The sequence below is a fragment of the Acanthaster planci genome, linkage group LG06 (assembly GCF_054643075.1).
Source record: "Acanthaster planci isolate LZ-2023a linkage group LG06, COTS_SCS, whole genome shotgun sequence".
NCBI classification, from domain to species: Eukaryota; Metazoa; Echinodermata; class Asteroidea; order Valvatida; family Acanthasteridae; genus Acanthaster; species Acanthaster planci.
In genome coordinates, this window is record NC_141782.1 from 3,605,784 (window position 1) to 3,630,332 (window position 24,549).

The following is a 24,549-nucleotide window of genomic DNA, read 5'->3' on the forward strand; positions in this document are numbered from 1 at the left end:
CGTTTTCTTTTTTTTTACTGGACAGACTCGAGTTGGACTTCAGTCGAATCGTTAACTCAGTCGGTACGACTCTAGTTATCGTATGAACCAACCACTGAACGATTCAAAGCCGGCGAGGCCATTATCTCTTTGGCTGAGCCATACAACGCATAATGAATCATGAAAATGATTGCTTGTTATGAAATAAGTATTCCATTTGTAGGCAAGTAACCAAGTCCTCATCAGACTAGAAAGTATCATATCCATGAATGAAACCGGATCTATCTGTCATTACCTCCACAGCATATTCAGCCTGAAACAGCTACACATGAAAATAAATGAAAAGAGCAACAATAACTTCAAATGTTGTACAAGTGTTAATTAAAATATGTGATTATTTTGATTGTCTTTAATGCAAATGGCTAAATACTTTTTTTAATTCTTGCCACAATCGCCCGAGATTTCACGTGTTTGACTTGTAAACGTAATGCAAAAAAGAGAATCAAGCATATTAATTGTATTATATTTGATGCAACTTGTCTCACAAATTATAAACTTTTACCTCCGATATTGTTCGTCTAAATTTCTATACATTCACATACCTTTGAGTGTATTCTCAGAATATCATTGGAAACGAGCCCAAATACATGATTACGGCTGCTGAAAACCTGTAGGGAAAATCATCTCGCACAACTAGATTAGCTTAATGTTCATATGATATTTTTGTAATTTGGATTTTTTTTTCGTTTTCGTACGACGGCGTCAATTGTGTATTGTGAGCATTAGCACACGGTAGGCAATACTTGCTTATTGTAATGGAAAACATTCATCCAGGGATCAAGCAAAAATAGTGACCATTTTAATTAGTATTCACTGACAACCTCAGATCCATTTCAACTCTACAGGGCGTTAAAAAGGAAAAACGAGTTCCAAAGAAAAATGTACAATTCGCTTTAATTCCACCAAAGCCCACACTCTGCCTCTACACTCTAGTTGCTGATATTGTATATTCAATGAAAAAGTTAAAACTACAACCCTGAAAAGGGCCTTACAATCTGAAACAATTGATATCTAAAAGTAGTTAAGAAGGAAAATACAGGTTCTATGGTAATTATTTTGTATACACTAGTAGCAACAATCAAAACAACATTCTTCCTTATCCAGGTTTTTAATAAGGGGGAATTGGAGATTCGTCAATTTTTTTCTGAAAACGTCAACTCCCCGGGAAGATGGGAGTACATGTAAGGCTGCTGAAATGTTGCCGAGGTCAATTCCTTTAATAATGGAAACAAGTCTCGCAAAAGATACACCAATGCTCCTTTAAAGTGTCGTTGTTTTAAGACAGCCTAAGACCAATATCTGCATGCCTTTAAGGATGGCAAGGGATGAACGCCAAATATTCCTCAGGTGTGTCATTTTCAAGGAGGGTTATAAAGTAAAATGATATTTTAACAATTCTACGCTAAACTCGTGCAAGTTGCGTTTTGTAACCATGAACCAAAAGGCTACCCCTAGTGCTTTTAGAATCTTAAATGCAGGTAAATAAGGTATCTATAACTAACTCTATCAAAACATATAAATGTCGAGATTATAATTTTTCCCAAATATTCTCCCTTTAATAAACTAAAAAATGAGCTACATGACATAACTATTATTTCCTACAGTTTCGAACAAACAAAAACTAGCAAAAGTATATTTATAAATGTTTTTCAAAGCTAACTACCGAGAGTCAGAAAAACAAACCCTAAATTCGGGGAAGTCTTCAAGACATTGTAAAGCAAGCTTATATTCTGTCTAAATTTGCCTCCATTTATTTACATTTATTTACAAATTATTTGAAATTATCATTTCGACACACAATCACAACGTGAACAGTATTATTTTTTCTTAATTCTGTAATCAATGAAAACCTACTTTATCAGTATCATAACATAGACACCACAAGTAATTATTAAAGAGACATTTTAATGAACAGATTATCACAACTTTATTACTTTAGACTGTGTACGTACACGGCAGAAACTGCAAATTATTGGTCCTCACATTGCAACCGTAACGCAAATCAACTCAGTGCACCACTGGAACAAATGTTTTAAAGCAGCTTCAGTATAAACTACATATTCAGTTACCTGATAGCAATCAGGGTGGAAAGACAACAGATGGAAAGTTGTAATTTTCACTGTATTCGAGATTTAGTTTCTATTGGTTTGTTCGAGGTTCATCTATGGACCCGGCTCTGGCTCTCCGTCAACCAGACTCAGACGGAACCTCCTCAGGATTCGACCCAAAAACACCTTCATCTCATTCAAGGCGAACTGCTGCCCAATGCAATTCCTCGCTCCGGTTGAGAACGGCACGTAGGCGAAGGAGTCCATCCGGGAGAGTTTCTCGGGCAGGAACCGAGAGGGCTTGAACTCCATCTGGTCGTGGCCCCAGACACTCGGGTTGTGATGGAGCTGGTGAATGCTGAGAAATACCATGGATCCAGCAGGGATTGTAACGCCGTTCACTTTGTAGGGAACTGTCACGGTGCGACTGATCATCGGTGCTGCGTTCATCATTCTCATGGACTCCTTGATGACAAGAGTCATATACTCCATACGGCTGAGGTCCTTGCTAAAATTGAATACCATGGAATAAAAAGCAATATGTTACATGATATTTAGTTTGTTAATTACTGTGCTTCGAATCAAATGTTCAGAACACGTGATATTGCAAGCATATATAAACGATGCATATATAGCCTCATGGTTAAATGAATGGAACCTCAGCGATGTGCCATTCAGTGATTACGGAACGAAGGTCTCAGTCCAGCCAGTTCGTTTGCAACAAGGACTACGGTGCAAGTCACACCCTTAGACACACTGAACTCCGAGGTGTACACAGATTACTGTGATGGCAGCAATGCGATTATCATGATCGGTCTGAACCAGCTGTCTGTGTCAAAACCCAAGCATCGATACTACCTGCCCCAATGCACGATACTTGTGAATTAGGCCTATAAAATTCTTCCTTTGATGTTCTGAATGAAACTTATCACGGGTTTTCACAGTTGTTACTTTAAGAGGCTCTTTTTCTCGTCAGAGACGTTCCATTTTCACACGATTCGCGTGTGGATCTTTCCAGTAGGCCTAAACTACTCAAACCGCCTACCTCGTTATTCCGTCCGAGTCTCTATCGGCCAAAATCTCCTTCACTTCTTCCCTAATCTTCGTCTGATGATGGGGATACTTTGCCAGGTTGTACAGTAACCATGTCAAAGAAGCGGTCATGGTCTCGTGGCCGGGAAACATGAAGGTATTTACTTCTTCAGATATTTCCTCCAAAGTAAAGCCCCTGCCGTCTGCAAATCGGGCCATCACTAGCGTGTCTGAGAAATCACGTGGCTTAGTGATAGGGTAACCAGCCTCCGTCTGTTCGAGGAGTATACAAGCTGTTAAGACGCATATAGAATTCTTTAAAAGACGGAACCTCCTGTTGGATGGTAAATAAAATATAGCCGGCTGAAACTGCAAAAGAAGCAACACAATCCGTGAGTGTCTTTGATGCACGCGTTGCCTGCGCTTCGCTACCAACAAGACGAATTATACCTACGACCACTGATGGCTTTTTCCAACCTATGAGGGGGTGCTTCTGCTCAAAACGGATAGTCTAAGACTTAAAGGTTTTCATGGTGAAAGAAACTAGATCTATAGTAAAGATTGCGGTAACACCATGTATTTATCTCTTCTTTGAGTATGTGTGGTTCTGAGAAGAACCGGGGAATGACTCGACGTTTCGAACAGTGTACTCTTTCCGTCTTCAGGAGACTGCAGGGAGTGGAGGTTATATGGTGTAGAGAGGGATCCAGATGTAGGGATTAGCTCGGTGAGGCGTTAAGGCGGGAACAGTGATGGCGGGAACAATGGATGCTGCACTGGATCCTGGGGCTGCATGCCCTGTGTGTGTGTGTTTACCAGAGCGTGTCAGTTGGAGTTGGCAGTGGGAGAGTGAATAGCTGGGTGTCAAGGGGTATAGAAGACCCATAAGCTAACTGAGGGGGAAACCTAACTAGGGAGTCCTAGGGTATAGGAGACCCATTGGACTGGGATGTGAGGATGGGGCGCCAGATATCGCTGATGTTGAAGCCGATGTCTTGGGGAACTGTGTCGTGCTTGATTATTTCCATGGCTTCTCTAATGCGGCGGGGATACCATCGTTCGATGCTGGTGATAAGTTCAGCTTGGCTCCAGTTGATAATTGATTTGATGGTCTTCAGTGTGGGAGTGCTTAATTATTGATGACTTTTCCAGCTCTCCCTTCCTACCATGGGCTTTGTGCTCGTTGATTCGGGTAGGGAGGTCCCTGCCCGTCTCGCCGATGTACACTTTGCCGCATTGGCAAGGAATTCTGTACATCCCCGGTCTGCGCTTGGGGTCCTGTCGGTCCTTGTGCGAAGTAAGCAGGTGATGCAACTGTAGTGGGGCTGTGTGAAAAACTTTAATACCATGCTTGTGGAGAATTCGCTGGATGTGGTGGGAGGTATTGCCTAAGTAGGAGAGGGTAATGGAACTAGGGGCCCTAACTAGTTGGCTTTGGGTATAGGAGACCCTTCGGCCGGGGGTGGATCTGGGATCTTGGGTCTTGACTTAGCTTGGCTAATCCGATTAGACACCACAACTGCAGTGACACCGCAGTCCCACGCACATTTTGAAGCTTGACGCGCGTAAGCAATGTTTTCAAATCAAAACATACCGGTCGAAACGCACAACAGCGATACAAAACGTAACATGAAGGCAAAAGCATTTCAGGAAGTGGAATTTCTTTGGGGCATCCTTTGACACGCCTGCTCACAGAGCATAACGTAACGCATAACGGTCTGTACCATTTGGGTATATAAAGAGTGCATTTTAAGACAGTTTTAAGAAGGTTAGCGTAGCAGTTCTTTCCTCGCTTTTCACCAATGAGACTAGGGGTCGAGTACCAGCTTAGCCCAGGCTTTAAGTGCATGTGGTTTCCAGTCCACACTAGCTCTCGCAGGCTTTCACCGGGTACGTGTTTCTCAGTGATGAGCGACGAGCTCAGTCGGTCTAACCACGACATTTTCACCACTATTCGATATCTTCAAATGAAGCTTGCAGCGGCGTGCCAGAAGCAGAGGTTAGCGGGCTGCCCGGGTACTTACTAGAGTGATGAAAGGGTGGGATGGAACCATCATTACTGTTTGACGGAACCGGCTCGATGCATGGGTTCGTTATTACTTGTGGGTTGGGAAAGGATTTGTGAAGTTTCCACCGAGGTTGGTACTTTTGCCATGGTGCTCCCAGTGACGCCAACTCCTAAACTTAAGGTGCCCATTGGCACAGGTCAAACATTCAGTTTGGAATATCTGAAAAGTCTGCCGTCCACTCACCGTAACCATAAAAGACTGTGAAACGCCCGGATGTGAGGTAAGCGATGCCAGTGCTATAAACGAAGAAAGATCGGATGCCTAGCGGAGTTGTGATAGCAAATAACAGATCTAACATGGAAAATAAGGAGCTTAAACTTTTGGGAACGGCGCTTGCTTGCTGGGCACTCCGGAGGGCCCGTAGCGAGGGACATTGGGGCGGACGTGGTCTCTGATGCTGCATTGGTAGCAAATTCTGTTGCGGAAGCCGTAAGGTGGAATTCCGGGTGGAGTGGGGATGTAGCGACGAAAATAATACTGGCCACACACACTAGTAGGATATGGAGACGCACAGGACCTGGACGACGCTTTCAGCTTCTGGCACTTTCTACCTTTTTGGTCGCGGCCGACTTTTCTCATCATGCGAATCATCAGCAAGGTTATCCATCACGTATTTTTTTCACAGTTGCCCAGCCAAGAGGTGATCTGTCGGCTAATTTAATTAGCGTCTGGCGTTGCTGCAGAGTGTCAAGGGCCTCCTTCAGGGGTGATTTGAACGCCCAAGATGTCGCTGGCATCCAGCGCTGCTAAGGTTGATATAATAAAGTTAGTGACCTTAACAGAGTGGTTGTACTGTTCCTTGTTGCCCTCGCATTTATGAGAGAGACTGGGAGGCAACAGAGATTCACTATGGCACTGTGCCGGGACCAGTTAAAGGTAAATTAAAACCTTGTCTGTCATTCTGGATGGAGAAGTTAAAAGCAAATCGTTCGGTTATTGACACAATTAGTCACGGTTACTTAATTCCTTTCGTCTTTTACCTACTCCATTTAATGCAAGGAATAATAGGTCCAGCCAGAACATCCGATTTTTGTCAAATCCGCCATTGATGATTTGTTACGTAAGAATTACATAATCTGTTATGTGAGCGACATGAACTACCAGCCCGCTTGTTACGAGTTTGACAGAGCGGCGAGTTCGTACCAGTTATTTCCTTTAGGCCTATACCAGTACCTGAGACATAACATAATCAAGGTCAAATCCAAACTGCATCGTTGCAACCTTGTTAACGGTTGGCGAAGGAAAGAAACTACGTTTAGTCCTGGATCTTCGTCACACTAATAAATTTGTTGCTAAAATGGATTTCCACAATGAGGACCTAAATCAAATAACCAAAGTTTTGGATATTAATCAGTTTTACATGTCTTTCGATTTTGAGTCTGGGTATCATCATATTGATATTTACCCACAGCATGGATTTTCTTGGCAACAGTCTAACGACAAACTCAGGTATTACGTTTTTACAGTCCTTCCGTTTGACCTGGGTAGCGCTTGTCATATTTCCACAAAGGTTGTTTTAGACCCTTAGTCTATCATTGACGTCCACATGGAATTATTTCCTTTGTCTTCATTGATGACGGTCTTATTATTTCTAGTTCTGAGCATCAGGCAGAGAGTAACAGAGATTTTGTCAGAACGATTGCTAACAGCAGTTTTGTTCTAAAACCATAAGAAATGTGTTTGGAGACCCTCACGGTCGATTCACTATCTTGGTTTTATTGTTGATTCATTATCTGCCTCGTTTTTTTGTTCCAGAGAAGAAGACTGACAAACTCCTGTCCTTTATAGAAAGCTGTACGGTTGGGCGGCTGCCATATTGGGTGCCAGTTAAAGGTTCAAGTGGCTTTAGTAGCGGGACTGGTGATCTCTACGAGCCCTGCTCTTTGGGCCAGTTACCAGGTTTATGAAAAGGAATCGCGTGATTGAATTGCGTCTCTCTTGGTCTCAGTCTCTTATCCTTACGTCAGGCGTTCTCCGTGAAATGGAGTTTGGAAAAGAAATATCCAAGTTTTGAATAGTTTCTCCTTTTAGTTTCACCTAATTGCTACCACGCAGTTGTACACAGCTGCCAGTGATTCAGGTTACTGTTGCTTTGTGCAAGGCAACTTGACAAACCAGAATTACGTTTTCACGGCACACGGACCCCATTCAGTCAGTCCCGCCCCCTGACGTTATTAGACCCAAAAAGGTATGGCGACTCTAAAAGGTCATACATTCCAGAATATTCTTACAGACCCGAACAGATCTCTTGACTCCAAAAGGTCTCATGAACAACCCCAAACATTCTGACAGACCCAAACAGGTCAAAAGGCCTCATGTACAACCGCAAACATTCTGACAGACCCAAAAAGGTCTCGTGACTCCAAAAGGTCTTATGTACAGCCCCAACAGGTCTGACGACCGCAGCTGTTTATCCAGAGAAAACAACACAATGAGCGTCATTGAAATAAACACTTTTCAAAACCTGCATATAGGTAAATAAACCCCACGCAGTTTATTTTGATGATGTGTAGATAAAGTATTGAACTTGGACCTTGATGTTTGCTGAAGCTTTTTTTGTTCCATGTCTGCTGCCAGGCGCTGACATGACAATCACACAATCTCTGTGTTCAATACAGGTTATAAACAAATATTGACTGCTTCGAGTTAAACTGGCCTCCCGAAGTGATTCATGGAGCATTCTATTGCTTCACACAAAAAATGCTCCATGGATCACCGATAGAGGCAAGTTTTACTATAAAAAAGTCCATATTTGTATAATTATTATCACGTCACCAACAGGTTTACGCTATGAGCCGCAGAGATAGTAGCAAGTCAATTTTACAAGGCCAGGGAAAGCCACAATAGTTACAAGTCCAGAAACGATTCATAAAATTTGCGAAGAGGGTCCAAATCAACTAACTCGAGTCTATCTCACAGAGCTCTATTTTACACATATGGACTGGCAGTGAGGTCACTAGTGCACGTCTATGTCCCCAGGGGAACATGGGCGCCCGCTATAGTGACCGAATTTGGCCAGCCGATGTTTTACAACACACCGTAAACTAGAAAAATATACTTTGACGGTTTTATCTGTTTAAATTCAACTTGCAATCACACTTCAAAACCTGCCCAAAAACTGAAGTTTAATTTTAGTTTTTATAAACGCAGTCTAATTTTTAGTCGCTTGTATAGAACTAAGAAAAGAAATCTTCCAGAGTTTGAACTGTTTCAATTCAGGACAACCTCCAAAGGGCGCAATAATCAGTCAAAAATGTTCAAGACTAGTGCCTAACCGGGCACTAATCTCTGGAATTGATACACCTGCAATGTCTAGCCGCGTGTGGAGTCACGCTGACGCCAATTCATGTACTCGCCCATATTAGTGAACCACACGTGACCGTATTTCAGCCAAGGTGTGCTACAGCTTTATGGGGGGCACGTGCCCCCCACACTAAATACATGGATGATACATACATATTGAATAAGGCTACTGAAAGCTTACCCCTGAAAACCTCACTACTAAAAGCTGGTGCCCCCTTTGTGCCACCCAGTAAAATCCTAGCTTCACCACTTGAGCGCGATACAATCTTTGGCTCAAATCGGGCCAAGAATTTATCAGCTCTACCCAAATGTTCAAAAATTGGTTATTCGATAATTGATCAATAATCAGTAACTGTTTTTATGAGCCTATTCTTTAAAAGGTATAAGAAAAATTGACTTGGTTGTCCTTTCCACAAAATAACTTCCTGTATTCAAAATTATTTCAAGCTTTATACAGGTATTTAAAAAATTTCAACCATAAAAATTAAAATAATTAAAAAAATCAAATAAATTAACCGGAAACATGCTAAACTGGAAATGTCATCCGCTTTGAGCAGAAGCACCCCCGCATCAGTTGCTTGAAGAACTATGCCCTGTCTTGGTCCAACTTCGGGCTACATTAAATACATACAAGCTAATGTGGAAATAGTGTCAAAATGGTCGCAGGGTCAACCTTGTGATTATCTCTTATCTTCCCTTTTAAGGAATAATTTTCAAACTCCCTCACACTGTCAAACACAATGCCTTCTCAAGAAAGTCACCATCAACCTTGCGAAGAGCGTTAAGAACTTAAATTGTCATGCCTGTCTTGAATAATGTATTTTCTTTGGTCCAGTGCAGTCACGTAATCAGGAAACAAACACACATGTTACCCTAACTACTGGACATCACAACGTCGAATCATCAGACCAGTCCCTACCAAATGAAGAACAAAATGCATGGCGGGACCACTTAACTGTGCTATTCGTTGGTACCTCTGCTATTTGCAACCGTACAGTTGATAACTCTTGTGGGAGAAATGAACTGGCACTGCAATCCGATGACAGGTCAATGGAACACTGCAATTATTGAAGTTTATTTGAAGTTCGTTTTTGATTATAAAGTTTCTGACGTCTTACGTCTATTCTTCTAAACTGTAATGTTATTGCTCTCGAGCAAGACGTGTAACCAACACAAGCCGATCAAACTTGCTCTGCAGCATGCAGCACACCAACATATTCATCATTAAGTCATTCTTATTAAATTGGACACCTTCAGGTGAGGAAAATATTACACAGAATTCGGGACAGAGGTATACAGCAGAGACAGAGCACCCTCGGCCTTGCCTCAGGTGCCATGAGTCACTTGGGTGTTAAACGTAATGTCCAACATTACAAGCAATTACTATTGAGTGCTCAAAAGTACAGTCAGCAGAAATATCTTCGAGTCCTTTGCAGGTCAGCCATGCATGTCATCTGTACCACATGGCCAAGCATGTTCAGCCCTTTATTTGGACCGAAAGTGATCCGCTTTCTGCAGGATCAGCAATGCCGTACATACTTCCACATACAGTAGCAACAGTGGTCCTATGGTAGGAACTCAATTAAATGTAGCCGTAATGAATTTTTCATTGACACAATTTTTCTGCAATTCTGTACTCTTCTTCAATGTATGAACACTCTTTACTCGTACACTCCCATTTGGCTAAATGCACTGAAAAGTGCACTTTTTTGAACACTTAAAATCATCCATGCTTTCTTGGACGGATGATGAGGGCACTGTTGCTATGATGTCATCCAGGGAAGACGTAGCTCACTGCACAGGTTTTCCTTTCAAAACCGTGAACCCAAAATTTACTTACTGAAAACATTTCTTGGAAAAGCTTTGGTGTTCACTTATTGCTGTGACATAAACAACAATGAATCAGCAAAGAAGAAAAACTTTGTCCAGCAAAATCTACAAAGTGTATGTTTTTTGTATAAAAACCAATGCAACAGTTTGGCTTTCTTCTTGGGATGACAGTACAGTTTTGCTTATGAATATGGAAATACTCATTAGCATAAAAGTGCGTAGGACACACTGAGCACGTGTAACCATATGAGTGTTGGAATAAACTGTCTCTGCGTCTGCAATGAATACCCACATGAAATGATTCTCACCAACCTGTCCCCTCTTCGCCGTTGAGGGGGTGCTTCAAGTCAGGGCAAAATCATCAGGACGTGTCGAAATACAACAGTAATTTTCCCCATTTCACTTTACTTAGTGCTTGAGCCCCACTGGCAATGATGGGACAACTGTTGGTCTACTGACAGGGGCTATGACATAAAGTAGTGATCCGACATGAGTAAGGGGCAGTCGTGGAATTCGGTGGAGTAATCATAGTACAGGACCGTCTCCTCTGGCTTGGAGCGCGTCCCACCCTGGATGCCACACTGCTCCAGGGTCTTGTCCGGCAGGAGCAGGCACGAGGCATCACGGGACTTGTCTGAGAAGATGCGGAGTTTGGTGGTGCCCAAGTCGGTCCGCTCTTTGATGATCTCCAGCAGGCCGAAGACAGTCAAGTGGGAGTGGACGATCACACTGAAATGGCCTGGGTAGGACCGCAGGTTGTCAAAGGTCACGAACTTGAGATATATATACACATATCTGAAGGTTCAAACATAGCAAGGAACTTTACTTGAGCCAAATTTCCACTACACTGTGAGCGATCTTCTCTGAATTATGTACAACGGTGCCAACTGTTCTTTGTATTATTAAACTAAAGCTGCCATGCCTGGCAGGTCAGTTACTTGGACTAGGCTCGAGTTAACACGAGAAGTCAAATGTGTGTCAAATTTAATAAATTCGCACTTCCACAGGAAAGAATGGGGATGTACAATGTATTGGAACGCACTTATCATGCTATGGCATGTTGCATAGTTACAAGCTAGTGTCTTGGCTCTCTGTCTTTATACATGCACCATTCCATTGAAGTTCATTGTCACGCTGCCCATAAAGGCATAAGATGAGCTGATACTCACTTAGGGTACTTCTCGGCATATGGTTTCCACAAGCCAAGTTTACAGGATGGGCACTCTTCCAACACCTCCTTGGTTATCTCTAATGGAGGGTGCTTTTCAGTTCCATCAGTCTCCTCCTCACTGCAATATAACAAGCACTAAGTTTGCTCAGAATTTTAATAGCAAGTGAGCTCCAGTTCTACAGGTTTCTCTACCTTGAGGGATTACAATGGTGCAGACTTCCATTGTGGGGATGAGCTTCTCTTGCCTCTCCCCACTCCCAGATGTTACGTTAAAGTCATCTCCTCCGTCCACTCCTAGACTAATGGAAGTGGATGGAAGTGGATGCACTTTCCAGCACAAGTCATCTCCTCTGACCACTCCTGGACTAATGGAAGTGGATGGAAATGGATGCAGTTTCCAGCATAAGTCGTGTCTTCTGGCCTCTCTTGCACTAATGGAAGTAAATAGAAGTGGATGCAGTTTCCAGCATAAGTCATCTCCTCTGACCACTCCTCAACTAATGGAACTAGATGGAAGTAGATGCACTTTCCAGCACAAGTCATCCACCTCTAGCCACTCCTAGATTAATAACACTGGATGGAAGTTGATACACTTTGCAGCATAAGTTATCCACTTCTAGCCACTTTTAGACTAATGTCACTGGATGGAAGTGGATGCAATTTCCAGCACAAGTCATCCACCTCAAGCCACTCTAGACTTATGCCACTGGATGGAAGTAGATGCACTTTCCAGCAAAACACTTATCCACCTCTAGCCACTCCTAGATTAATGGCACTGGATAGAAGTCGATGCATATTGCAGCACAAGTCATCCACCTCTGGCGACTCCTAGATTAATGGCACTGGATGGAAGTAGATGCACTTTCCAGCAAAACACTTATCCACCTCAAGCCACTCCTAGACTAATGGCACTGGATAGAAGTCGATGCATATTGCAGCACAAGTCATCCACCTCTGACGACTCCTTGATTAATGGCACTGGATGGAAGTAGATAGACTTCGCAGCATAAGTTATCCACCTCTAGCCACTCCTAGATTAATGGCACTGGATGGAAGTAGATACACTTCGCAGCATAAGTTATCCACCTCTAGCCACTCCTAGATTAATGGCACTGGATGGAAGTTGATGCACTTTGCAGCACAAGTCATCCACCTCTAGCCTCTCCTAGACTAATGGCACTGGATGGAAGTAGATGCACTTTCCAACACAAGTCACCCCCCTCTAGCCACTCCTAGACTAATGGCACTGGATGGAAGTAAATGCACTTTCCAGCACAAGTCATCCACCTCTAGCCTCTCCTAGACTAATGGCACTGGATGGAAGTAAATGCACTTTCAAGCACAAATCATCCACCTCTGGTCACTCCTGGACTAAAGGAAGTGGATGAAGTTTTCAGCATACCTCATCCACTTCTAGCCACTTTTAGACTAATGTCACTGAATGGAAGTGGATGCAATTTCCAGCACAAGTCATCCACCTCAAGCCACTCCTAGACTTATGCCACTGGATGGAAGTAGATGCACTTTCCAGCAAAACATTTATCCATCTATAGCCACTCCTAGACTAATGGAACTGGATGGAAGTGGATGCACTTTCCAACACAAGTCATCCACCTCCAGCCACTCTAGACTTATGCCACTGGCTGGAAGTAGATGCACTTTCCAGCAAAACACTTATCCACCTCTAGCCACTCCTAGATTAATGGCACTGGATGGAAGTCGATGCATATTGCAGCACAAGTCATCCACCTCTGGCGACTCCTAGATTAATGGCACTGGATGGAAGTAGATGCACTTTCCAGCACAAATCATCCACCTCTGGCCACTCCTAGACTAATGGAAGTGGATGCAGTTTCCAGCATATGTCATTAACCTCTAGCCACTTTTAGATGTAATGGAAAAGTATGAAGTCTAAGCAACAAGTTCAAAATGTAAGCCAACTAAATAGTAAGGCAAAAGTCTCACTCTGCCAACCTGTCTCCAATCATTACTATTTGGTCAAGTTTCCCCAGATTACCCAACAGACAATAAAAGCAAGTTGGGACTTACTCTGTACAGAAGCTCAGTCCTTTAGAGAATTCCACATAATCAATGGTCTCGTTTTTGTCTTTGTCTAATCTCTTTGCTAGTACATGCAGTTCAAGGGCGTTGCAAGGCGCATCTAGGTCCAGCATTCCTGCATCATAGATTTGAACAAAGGGAGATGGAAAGGAAGTTAGAAACACCGCCAGTCTTGATTAATTTCTGTCTTGTATTTCTAATAGCTGGTTGATGGCTTTTACAACAGTGATTTGGAGAGTAATAATTTTTTCAAAATGCTAACAAAAACTTGTACTGTACATGTACTGTGTACAGCATACTGTGCACTGTACTACGTGCGCTGTGTGTGGCCACGGACGGGCAGTTGCAACACGAAAGGGCTCGCACTTTAAATCACCATAACAATGGCATAGTTCCCGACAACCAACGACTCTGAAATCACCAGGTAGGAAACACGTGGCCCTGAATATCATTTCCTTAAAGTGTGAATCCTACACCTTTCTTACCTGAAGAGAAATTTGAGTGAAAAGTGTCCACGAATTATGTTTACTTGAGCATTCAAAGAAAATCTATCTCGTGTTCCGTCAAGTGTTTCGTCGTGAAATTCATACTTCGATTTCTCATCATTTTTGGAAGATACTTGTATCAAACTTTCAGGTTATCACATTTAACTCATGATTTCATCCCTGCTAAAAATTATAGTCCCCAAGAGACCACAAATGTGCCGTTGCTATGGGAATTGACAGTACATGTACTTTTAAACAGCGCACGCAATGCACATTGTAGACAATTTGTGGCACGGTCCATTACCCTTTTTTCGAAGGCGGTTTTTTCGATAACTAAAATCGGCTCTCCTGATGACACACATCGTCTTTCTCGCTTCATATTTTCCAACACAAGTGGCGCAGGGAAATTTGGTATCTTCGTAAAGCTTAATAAACTCTCTTTATTTTCCTGCTTATATCTCAAAAAATTGGATTTGGGGATCAATCCTCGAAATGCCATTGTAGGTTAACATTTAGTAATGGCAAAAAGATGGAGTGAAGTGACACAGAGGATCGCAGCTTATGGCAGGGGTTTAGGGCCCCCTTAATTAAGTGGACTCTAGATTGCTTTTTCGGCAAGTTTTTCTCTCCAAATTGATTAAGAGTTCAATTTTTTCAAATTCTTCCAGTCAAAAATATGAAATGTTCATGGTCTAATGTTGTTTTCTGGAATTTTAAGATCTTTTGTGCCTGTCAGTTGGCTGCTCCATCAAGCTTAGTGCTGGACGGTAGCACGCTGTACTGGAGATCCCCGACTAGCGCCAAGCAGCGTAGCTATAATACTGCTGAGTATATGTATATACCCTCTGCAATGATCCAACGTGACAATCCAACTGCAAGAGAGCACAGCTGTTATTGCCTTCCACCCCGAGCTGAAGTGCACCCCCAATTGGCGAAAAGAAAGACAGGTGGTTACAAGCAGGTTCTTGCACGCGTTCTGCATGTACATAAAGACCATACGTGCCAGAGTAAATACAGGCAATTCACAATAGTGCGCCTCCAAGAGTTTGCAACACGTTGACCAATCACAGTGCGCGAAATCTGTCGGCCCAATGTGCATTTGGAAAGAGTCGACAGATTTCACGCACTGTAATTTGTCAACACGTTGCAGACTCTTGGAGGCGCACTATTGTGAATCGACCATATTAGTAATGCATACTCAGCGTGCTCAACCTCATGGCGCACCTATGCGGTGAGTACCAAAAAAACCAGGTCCTCTTTTGTTCCACTCGGAGCATATATGTGATGCATTTTAATGTTCAAGAGCCAAATTATCACTGGCTTACTTAACTTCAGGTATTGTGCCAGTTGTTTTATTGTTTACCTGGCCACTCACTCAAGGATCTGCGCACGAGTCAAATTATATACTACAGCAGTTCAGTGGAACTGTCGCACGGATGAAATACGCACATACAGTAGAAGTATTGCACCAACATACAAATCATCAATGCATAAATACTTTATCGTGGTTACGATGCCTGAAAATTTAATGGCAACTAAATATGTATGAGGTGGGGTGGACGGTCAATATTATCTTCCCTGATGTTGGACGTTAACAAATAAGTTGTTACCTTGAGCGCCAGTTTATCAACTTCCAGTACTTCAAGGAGTTAAATCATGTTCCCTACCCCCCTTTTTTTTTAGTGGGGAACTGAACAGAGTCTGTCCTCCTCCCAACCAAAAAGAAAAACCTTTGTCATAATCTCTGCATTCATCCTAAGCTGGTGTTTCTTTTCAACCTTCCAGTTCTTAGCACACCTGATTTGAATTCATCATAGGTCAGTACTCCATCTCCATTCCTATCAAATCTCTTGAAGAGTTCCACAGCTTTGTGCTTGTTGGCCACGATCCATCGATCCATCCGGTCCAGGAAGTTCTGGTACAGGTCAGTCTGGGAGGTCATGAGCTCACATGCCTTCTCTAGTTTCTCCTGACGAGAGCCAAAAAACAAAACTAATCTTGTAGCAAGTACAATTCTCTACTGGCTTTGTTGCGAGCTAGCAAACCAAATCTGGTTCAGGTTCCGACTCATACGCGACATTTTGTGGGTACAAACCCCCTGGGGTCATGGTTGTTATGTACCTTCGGCAAAACACTTAACCACAATTGTCCAGCTGAGTCTTGGAGGGTAGCGATTTCACAGCACTACATCTCTAATGACAGCAGAGACTGATCTCCTAGCCCAATGAGCAGGGATAAGCGCTTGGAGACTTTGGTCACATTAAGAGCTCAATAAAATGTCCGAAAAAAAAGCCTGTTCGATTCAGAGATCAACGTCACCCTCCCACATGACATCTCCTCTTCGCCCATTTCCTAAATCTTCAGGGAGGTATCCTTATGAATCATGGCATAATATTTAACTTCAGAGGTCCTTTCATTCAAACGGCAAATGCAAACTGCTGTACTGGCCATACCAATGAGGGAACAGTTACTATGGGTATTGATTTGTTTGCAGGTACATGTATGTGTGTGGCACTGGCGTATATGTATGGTTCTTGGGCAAGCAAGGTGAATGCAATTACATGTAAGAGGAGGTTTATATAACAATGACCAGGCTACATGCCGACATAGCTCAATAGTTTACAAGTTCAGTAGTCTGCAGGTTCAATAGTCCAATGTTCAACAGTCTGAATGTTCAACAGTCCAAATAGTGCAAAGGCTCAACAATCTAAAGGTTTAACAGTTTGAAGGTTTGTTTGGCCAAAGGTTTGATAGTCCCAAAGTTCATTAGTCTGCAAATAGATAAAGACTAAATAATCATGAGGTTCAATAGTCCAAGTCAAGAATAAGGTTCACTCATTGGAATCAACAAAAAGGTTCAATTGTCCAACAACTGAATTATACAAAGGAGTTAAGGGATGTTGAAGTCAAGTTTGGACTTCTGCTTGGACCCTATTTTTAGACTCTCAAACTTTGTGTTGGTGTAGGACTTCTGAATATTTGGGAAACTAAATCTTATCCTACAAATTCAGTCAACTGAACCTTTGGATAACCTGTGGGCAAAACTTCAGACTAACGAATCTTCAGAGTATTAAAACCAAATGCTCAGATCAATGAACTTTTTTTTCATTTTTTAACGAATAAACCCTGAACTATAGGAAATTTGTACATTCCAACTGATGTTGTGCATTGAGTCGGGATGAATAGGCCAAACTGATTAGAAAAGAAACCAAATCCAATGCCCAAACAGATCTGAATTCCCCAAATCTGACCCGACAAAAACTGAGGAAGAACCGACCGGAACTGACCCAAAACCCCAACTGACCTAAAAAAAAAAAAACAACAAGAATATCTTACTAGGGCTGTAGCGATTCACCGATGCATCAATAATCGCAAATCTAAAATGCCACGATACGGCGTCGCGATACAAAAATGTGAATGCCGATATTTGGGGGGAAGGGGGGCTTGTGATAAGATGTGCCGTAAGTTGAAAATAAAGTTAAGCCTTATAGAAATTTGATATACAGCTTTATACTTTTAATATCGCCTATACTGATTACTCTTGCAAGAAACAGTTTTGGATGGGTTTAGCATCACGGCCAACTCGCCTCACGTACATGTACATGACGTACCTGAAGGCCTACCTGTCAACAGAACGCAAGAGTGACGGGGACAGTCGGGCATGCATCCTGCCGGCAAACCTTCACACCGATCTCGTTGTCATGAGGAAATTGGATGCATATCCAACTTTATCCTTTCATTTGCTTAACCACACCAGTTTATCAGGTTTAGGCCTAGACATGTTTTTTTCCTCCTTGCGTAAGCACCGTTTTTTTCTGTGCGGAACTTTACGATCTTTGGTTCGGACACCGAACAGTACTAGAGCTCTGTAAGGCACACGAGTGAATCTACATACATGTACAGCATATGCCTACAGTGATCAACACGTAGTGTGGCTGGGATTTAACACAAGCCTTGTGTGTGAACAGCATCCTGGGACCATCCAGTCATTGTGTTGTGATTGGCTGTCAATGGAACATCAATATTCATACATGTGTTAGCGGGACTCATTACAGCCGTAACTGGAAGTAGTGACTAACAATCTCTACTGTTACCTGCAGTACCACACATTTCACTGTGAATTTACGGCTTGAAATAAGATTAGTACATTTTCGCTTTCGGCGACGTGATAGAGGGTTTCGTGACAACTGGCCCAGGGCGCTTAAAGTTTTTGTGTCATCACGCAGATTTTGTACAAGCTTTCAAACAATTTTCTGATATTAATTTATCAATTATATATTTATCGAATATATAATTGTCTGAAGAGGCTCTGATTTGGGTACAATCTTTGACAAGACCGATCCTCAAGATGGTAAGTTGCCATTGGTAAGTTACCATTGGTAAGTTACCATCGGTAAGTTGCCATTGGTAAGTTGCCATTGGTAAGTTACCACTGGTAAGTTGCCATTGGTAAGTTACCATTGGTAAGTTACCTAGTGAATCGTTTCAAATTTGTTTCTTTGTTTTTACAATATGTATTGTGATATGTATGGTATCGCAACCCCAGTATCGCGATACATATCGTAACTCGAGAAAGTGGTATCGCTACACCCCTGTATCTTACCCAAGCAAATCGTCAATCATTTGTTGCTTTTCGTGCACCATCTGTGTTGCATGCATTACAGGTATTTGGCAAAAATCACTGCAATAACTCAAAACTGTTGCAATTCAGACATCTTTTGCAGTCCCCAGAAAAATCATGGATCCTGTCAATCAGTACCAGGCACTGGGACTATGTAATAATAAATGTAACATGTGAATATCTGAATTGTTGTCTCTTTAGAGAGGTTATTTAGGTGCTAAGACGGCTTAACCAACCCAACCTGACCCAAAATTTGCAGCTGCAAAACCAAAAGCCGACCTGACCCGACCCAACTGAAATGGCGTAGAAAACTCAACAAAATCCAACCTATGAAGCCAGCTTCAGGTCAAAGCAGTTGCAGCTTTGGGTCAGATTTCAAAAACAAGAGTTCAAACTATTGAACCTACAGATCAATGACCTCCGGACTACTGTTCTTGGATACTATCCAGCAGACCTTAAGACCATGGTCACTTCATTAGCCTGTTTGAAGTATGGCGGACACAAGAGGAGGGCGCTACTTGGTTTAGGTAAAATCTTTGGTGTTTACTCAGAATTTACCCACTTCAGAGAGTGCCCTCCTATTGTGACCTCCATAAACATCAGTTAGTCAAGGCTACACAGGAAAGGGTGGAGCTCTGGGCAGGTTTCACGGTAACATACCTTTGCCTTCTCAGCCTTGTTCACCTTCTTCTTTGCTCCACCCTTTTTCTTCTTCTTTCCTTTCTTCAGCGGCATGATTGGAGACTTTTTACAGCCTAAGCAGTCCACAGCCCGTCTAAACTGAGAGATCAAAAAAGACGATTAGGGCGTGAAAGGAAAATACGGTCTGGTCAGCCTCTCCACAAGTGACAAATCTCGGAGCTGAGTGACGCAGGGAAGATACGGGGGTGAAAATATCTCCAGTTTCATATTTTGCATCTGGATTTTACTGATTCATTTTCATGACCCACCATCCCCAAAAACCAGGCTGAAGTTGGTAACTTCATAGCCCTAAAATAGTGGAACTTCCACTGTTCATATTTTCATGAGAGTTTTACAGCTATTACTACCCGTAAGAAGCTCACTACAGACAGAATTTCAATTTCACATGGATCACTTCAAAGTGTAGAGAAAAGCTGAAGGAGAGGAATTGTCCAACATAACAAATGACCTCAGCCTGGTTTTGGGATGGTGAGTGACATTTCGTCTCCGGTTGATTCTATCCCTGTGAAACGTGCAGGGTTGAGCCCCTGAATTTTCTCTGGTGTGGAAGTATGCATTTTGACAGATATTTACAGGGTATGTGCACCTCCGTTTAAATTCTGGATACCTGATATGTGTATGTACATTTATGTGCGAAGTGCTCGTGAATTTTAAGTTTCAGTATCATCAATCTCCAGTGATCTTTATTCTCGTTAGTAAAGCAAACAAACAGAAAAATGGAAGGCTTTTTAAGTGTTCACCAAAAGTGGCAGTGCTGAGGTGCTTTTAAGCTTGAAAAACCAGGTTACAACAGGATTTCCCGGTAAAGGTGCACACTTCATGCAGCAAGTACCTGCCCTAGATTGACTCTTCACCAGCCGGACTCATTCCTGGGCAAAGTAAGCTCAATTTGCTCAAAATGATTGATTGAAACGATGAGGCAGGGTTAAAAGTGGGGTTGAAAAATCAAAAGCTCAACCCAGACACGTCACCTTTAAGGGACTGTACTTATGTTATACGGTTATTCCAGAAATTAGGGGTTCATTTTTTGTGTCCCTGTGACATCTAACATATGATTTTGTAAGTTCAGAACACATTTTCTAATTTCCAAGAGCGATGAATTAATGCATATTACCTGCCAAACATGTAGTAATAGTTTGAAATCAATTCTGGTGATATTTCCATGTCAAATAACAAAGGTCAGATGTAATAGGGACACAAAAAGTCACACTTTTGGACCCCTAATTCCTGAAATTACCCTACACTATGGACCTTTTTCCTGTGATGTCACAATCGTGCTTGACCGCAATGTGTTGTGATGGTAATCTACTCATTAAAGATAAACTAGTCAAGCATGTAGCGTTTGCACGTGCGCTTGTATGTGGTTGAAACTGCCTGGAGGAATGTATGCGATCACCATGGCCATGGCGGCCTACATGTGGTGGTATTGTTAAGTACATTTAGTGCAATCTAGTCACGTGAGTGAAGAAGGTCTATAGAGTACCGAAGTGTGACGTCACTGTGAACCAGAAAGTGCAGGGCCGTTTACGAATGGAGTAAGCACGCGTGTTGGTTCACGCACCAGTTCTCGCGCTAATGCCTTTTACACTCTAATTGTGCGCGTAATGTATTCACTTCGGTACTCTATACCGTATTGGAGTTTCAATATCAGCCTATTTATTGGAGTAGGCCTATTGACTTGGGCATGGATGTCAAGCAAGCCAACCAATTTACATGTACCAATTCCGCTCCGGACAAGAAGACCACTGAGACAACTCAACCAGTGGGACAACTCAACCATTTACCAAGTCGTCCACTGACAACTCAACCGTGCAAAGTGCAAACTAGCCTCACTAGTGTGGCACGGATCACTCCCGATTTATCCTTAGCCACACATCCGTATGCGCAATTTCGAGTCGGCGTACTAAACATTTTTGGCGCACCCACTTATAATCGTGGGCGCAATTTCTTTTGCATACGAACATGATTCTTGACCTTTCCGTTTTCTAAATACCATTTATTGAATGATTTCACTCACTCTCGCAGTCGCCATCTTTAAAATAAGGTCGTTGAGCATTACGTCACTTGACCCCTTGTCGTCTCAGCAGCTGTTCCATGTCAAGACATGTAATAAACGGACTGAGCGATAAGATACTACAAGTACCAATGGACTCTTCCAAAACTTTGGCAGCAGGTTAGATGTCTTGACATGGAACAGCCGTTGAGACGACGAGGGGTCAAATGACGTAATGCTCAACGACCTTATTTTAAAGATGGCGACTGTGAGAGTGAGCCCGTTAGATTGAATGGATAAAGGAAAAAAGACTGGAAAATACCTGAATAACGTGAGTGAAATCATTCAATAAATGGTATTTAGAAAACAGAAAGGTCAAGAACCATGTTCGTATGCAAAAGAAATTGCGCCGCGAGTATAAGTGGGTGCGCCAAAAATGTTCAGTACGCCGACACGAAATTGCGCATACGGATGTGTGGTTAAGGATGGATCAGGAGTGAGAGTCCGTGCCACACTAGTGGGGCTAGGTGCAAACATGACAGGGTGCGGGGCAACCTAAGTCTGCATTATTAATATGTTTAGGCAAATTTGCGAGGGTTGGATTAAATCCCACCTATGGTTGTGAAAGACTGTTTCAAAAAAGGGAAAACAGAGTTTGACTTTCACTCTTACAGGATCGGCCGATCATACTAATTAGACCTACTATCAACATGATCAACACACCGTCAACACTGACATACCGCCAACACACCGTCAAGCAATGCACCAACCATCTGCAGCTACCGGCATTACTGTTGTTTATGGCACCTGCATACCCACACAAGAATGGTGCAGTCAAACTCTCTCAAAGCTCCCTGAGAAGTCAAGATGGCGCCGATTTTTGTGTGAAAAAAGCCATTTTGAAAACTGATTAAATACCTCCAAGTTGTCCAACCGCTGGAAAGTCGTTTAGCTTAAGTATTACTCTTCTATGCCTCTATTGTCGATTTCAAATCACTTTTAAAAGCCATTTTAAAATCTCCAGCAGCCGAAAAGGCAAACGCAAAGTACATAGTTCAAATTTGTAAATTTGAACGGTAGGCTAAATGAGAAACTGACGCACCTTTCACCGAATAGCACCAGGCTACATCTGACATACATATCATGTACACTGTACATATATGGTGTACTAGCTTACTAGCAACCAAAGATTGGATAGCACAAGGCTACATCTGATATACATGGTGTATGTTCCAGCCGACTAGCAACCATGCATGACGCTTTGGCTTTGCTTCGCAACAGGGACAGCGCCCTCTATCAACAACACGAAATACGGTACATGTGAAAGCGTGAAAAAGGTAAAACTGCCCCCCCCCGCCGCACAACCTTGTATGTTAGTTAACATCAATTTCAACGTTTGATTCACAACTTGAAAGGGTATTTTGCCGCCTTTTTGGCTTTCACACTTGAGTATTTCCACATTCATGAGCAAAACTGTTATGTCACCCCAGGAAAACTTCAATGTTACATTGGTTATTATGAAAAAAAATTGATTGCTTGTTGTGTAAATACATAACAATTGGCTAGCAATCAACCCTGTCTCTGAAATATTTTTTTAGACTGAATATGTCATCTTTGGACGCGCCCTTACTGTCCAGGAAAGCATGGCTTCTTTAAAATGATTTTTAAAAGTGCTGGCTGTTTTCAGTGTATCTAACAAAGTAGGGATGTCTAACAGTAGTTCCATAAACTGCATAAGAGTATAAAGCTGCAGAAAAATAATAGTGTAAAAAAAAAATTCATGTCAGCTAAACAGCAGGGGGGTATCCAATGGTCCTTACATCCTTGGATGTTCAACTATTAGTTCCTGACTACCACTATTATTGCAATTATTTCCTTTCAAAACAGAGCACTCTCTTTAAGTCAACTTTCTTCTAGAATTTGCAGAACTACAAGCTAACGGTCCTCTTGAGGCTGTCAACATCTTACAAACTTCCTTTTCGCAAAACATCCAGTTATTAATATAGGTAAAAAAAAACAGATTTTTCTGGCAAGCCGCAACTCTGACTTGATGTGGCTTCGATCGTGGAGGAGACATATCGCCCTCAGTCGTCGTATAATTGTTTTTGATTAAAGTGGCGTATGGGTGTATAATGAAAATAATAAGCCGAACAGTTTTTCTCATAAAAACAAACTATAATAATATACTGTACACACATCTGGGGCCCAAGGTCTTGTGGCGTTAACCTCCAATGTGGAAAAAGCATCCAAATACACACTCAGACCTTGATGCGACAAATTAAAATCCATATTGACTGCGGGAGAAGTCGAAAACAGGCCGAGCTTCCGTCATTCGACATAATTACCAAAGGCTAGTCTGGAAACTCTTAGCAGATTGAGTTGCATTCAGCTGTTTTCACTCATTCGTCTGTACAACCTTTGTAAAGTAAAGGTTGTGTAGTTGGTGGAATTTGAATCGATTACTGTTGAATTAATGTTGATGTTACCTATTTCAGAATGAAGTGTTTGTTTGTGTGAACTATGGTGCTAGCAATGTAGCTTTAATACTTTATCTGACAATGCAAAGGGCAAAGTAGTAAGTCAAATTGACAAGATGAAGTAAGAATTTGTAATTTTGTTTTCAGAATCCCAACAAGTTTTACAACACATAGCGCAATTCCTTGATTTGGGTTGGCTTTGAACACTACATAATGGGAACTCATTAAAAGCGACCGGGTATAAATGAGTTTGTAAGTAAATCTGATCCAACACTAAACCATATAGCAATGCAGACCCTGCTTTACTTGATTTCCAGTTCAATAAAAACGAGAGACAAATACATACGTTGCTTACTCAAGTTTTATTTCAGTGCCGTAAATCAATTTTAACACCCAATCAGTGTCAAAATGTCGACATCCAAATTTGGTGCCAGTCTAAACCACTATGTGTAAGGCATAAATGACACACAGAGAGCGTTAAATAAACACCCCATAGTGTAACCTAATCAACACTAGTTGGTGGTAATGTAACACCAAACTTGGGTGTTAATAAGTTTTAACACCCACGGATGTAGTCTTCTGATAACACTTCTAAAGTGTTAAAAGTAGCACACGCGGTGTTACTTTTAACACCGTAGTTTTTGCAGTGTGATGACGAGAACTAAGCCTAATTGCCTGTGTGATCCACCTCGCGCTGTATTCGGTATGAAGTCTGACT

General features: G+C 42.1%; 1 protein-coding gene across 9 annotated transcripts; it reads right to left on the minus strand.

Moving 5' to 3' along the window:
- Window positions 1-967: 967 nt before the first annotated feature.
- On the minus strand, window positions 968-22,615 carry LOC110986092 (cytochrome P450 4F1-like). 9 transcript variants are annotated; one of them, XM_022247719.2, is made up of 7 exons: window positions 22,457-22,615; window positions 22,095-22,161; window positions 19,320-19,439; window positions 15,836-16,007; window positions 13,542-13,668; window positions 11,491-11,610; window positions 7,660-11,116 (listed from the first exon to the last, which is right to left on the minus strand). In XM_022247719.2, exons 2-7 carry the CDS (start codon window positions 22,125-22,127, stop codon window positions 10,786-10,788), a joined length of 903 nt encoding a protein of 300 aa, XP_022103411.1. In that variant the 5' UTR covers window positions 22,128-22,161; window positions 22,457-22,615; the 3' UTR covers window positions 7,660-10,785. The 9 variants fall into 9 exon arrangements, with proteins under 9 accessions (XP_086994342.1, XP_022103411.1, XP_022103410.1 ...); XM_022247718.2 differs by having other exon boundaries at window positions 22,095-22,208; XM_022247717.2 differs by lacking the exon at window positions 22,095-22,161 and having other exon boundaries at window positions 19,320-19,434.
- Between the last annotated feature and the right edge of the window lie 1,934 nt (window positions 22,616-24,549).

Bases quoted from the DNA above. Each gene is read 5' to 3' on its own strand.
- LOC110986092 (XM_022247717.2), bottom strand. From the start codon at position 22,512: ATGTACAGTGTACATGATATGTATGTCAGATGTAGCCTGGTGCTATTC. The intron at 19,435-22,456 runs GTGCGTCAGTTT...CTCTCAGTTTAG, and splicing joins CTGGTGCTATTCGGTGAAAG to ACGGGCTGTGGACTGCTTAG. The intron at 11,117-11,490 runs GTGAGTATCAGC...TTGAACCTTCAG, and splicing joins TATGCCGAGAAGTACCCTAA to ATATGTGTATATATATCTCA.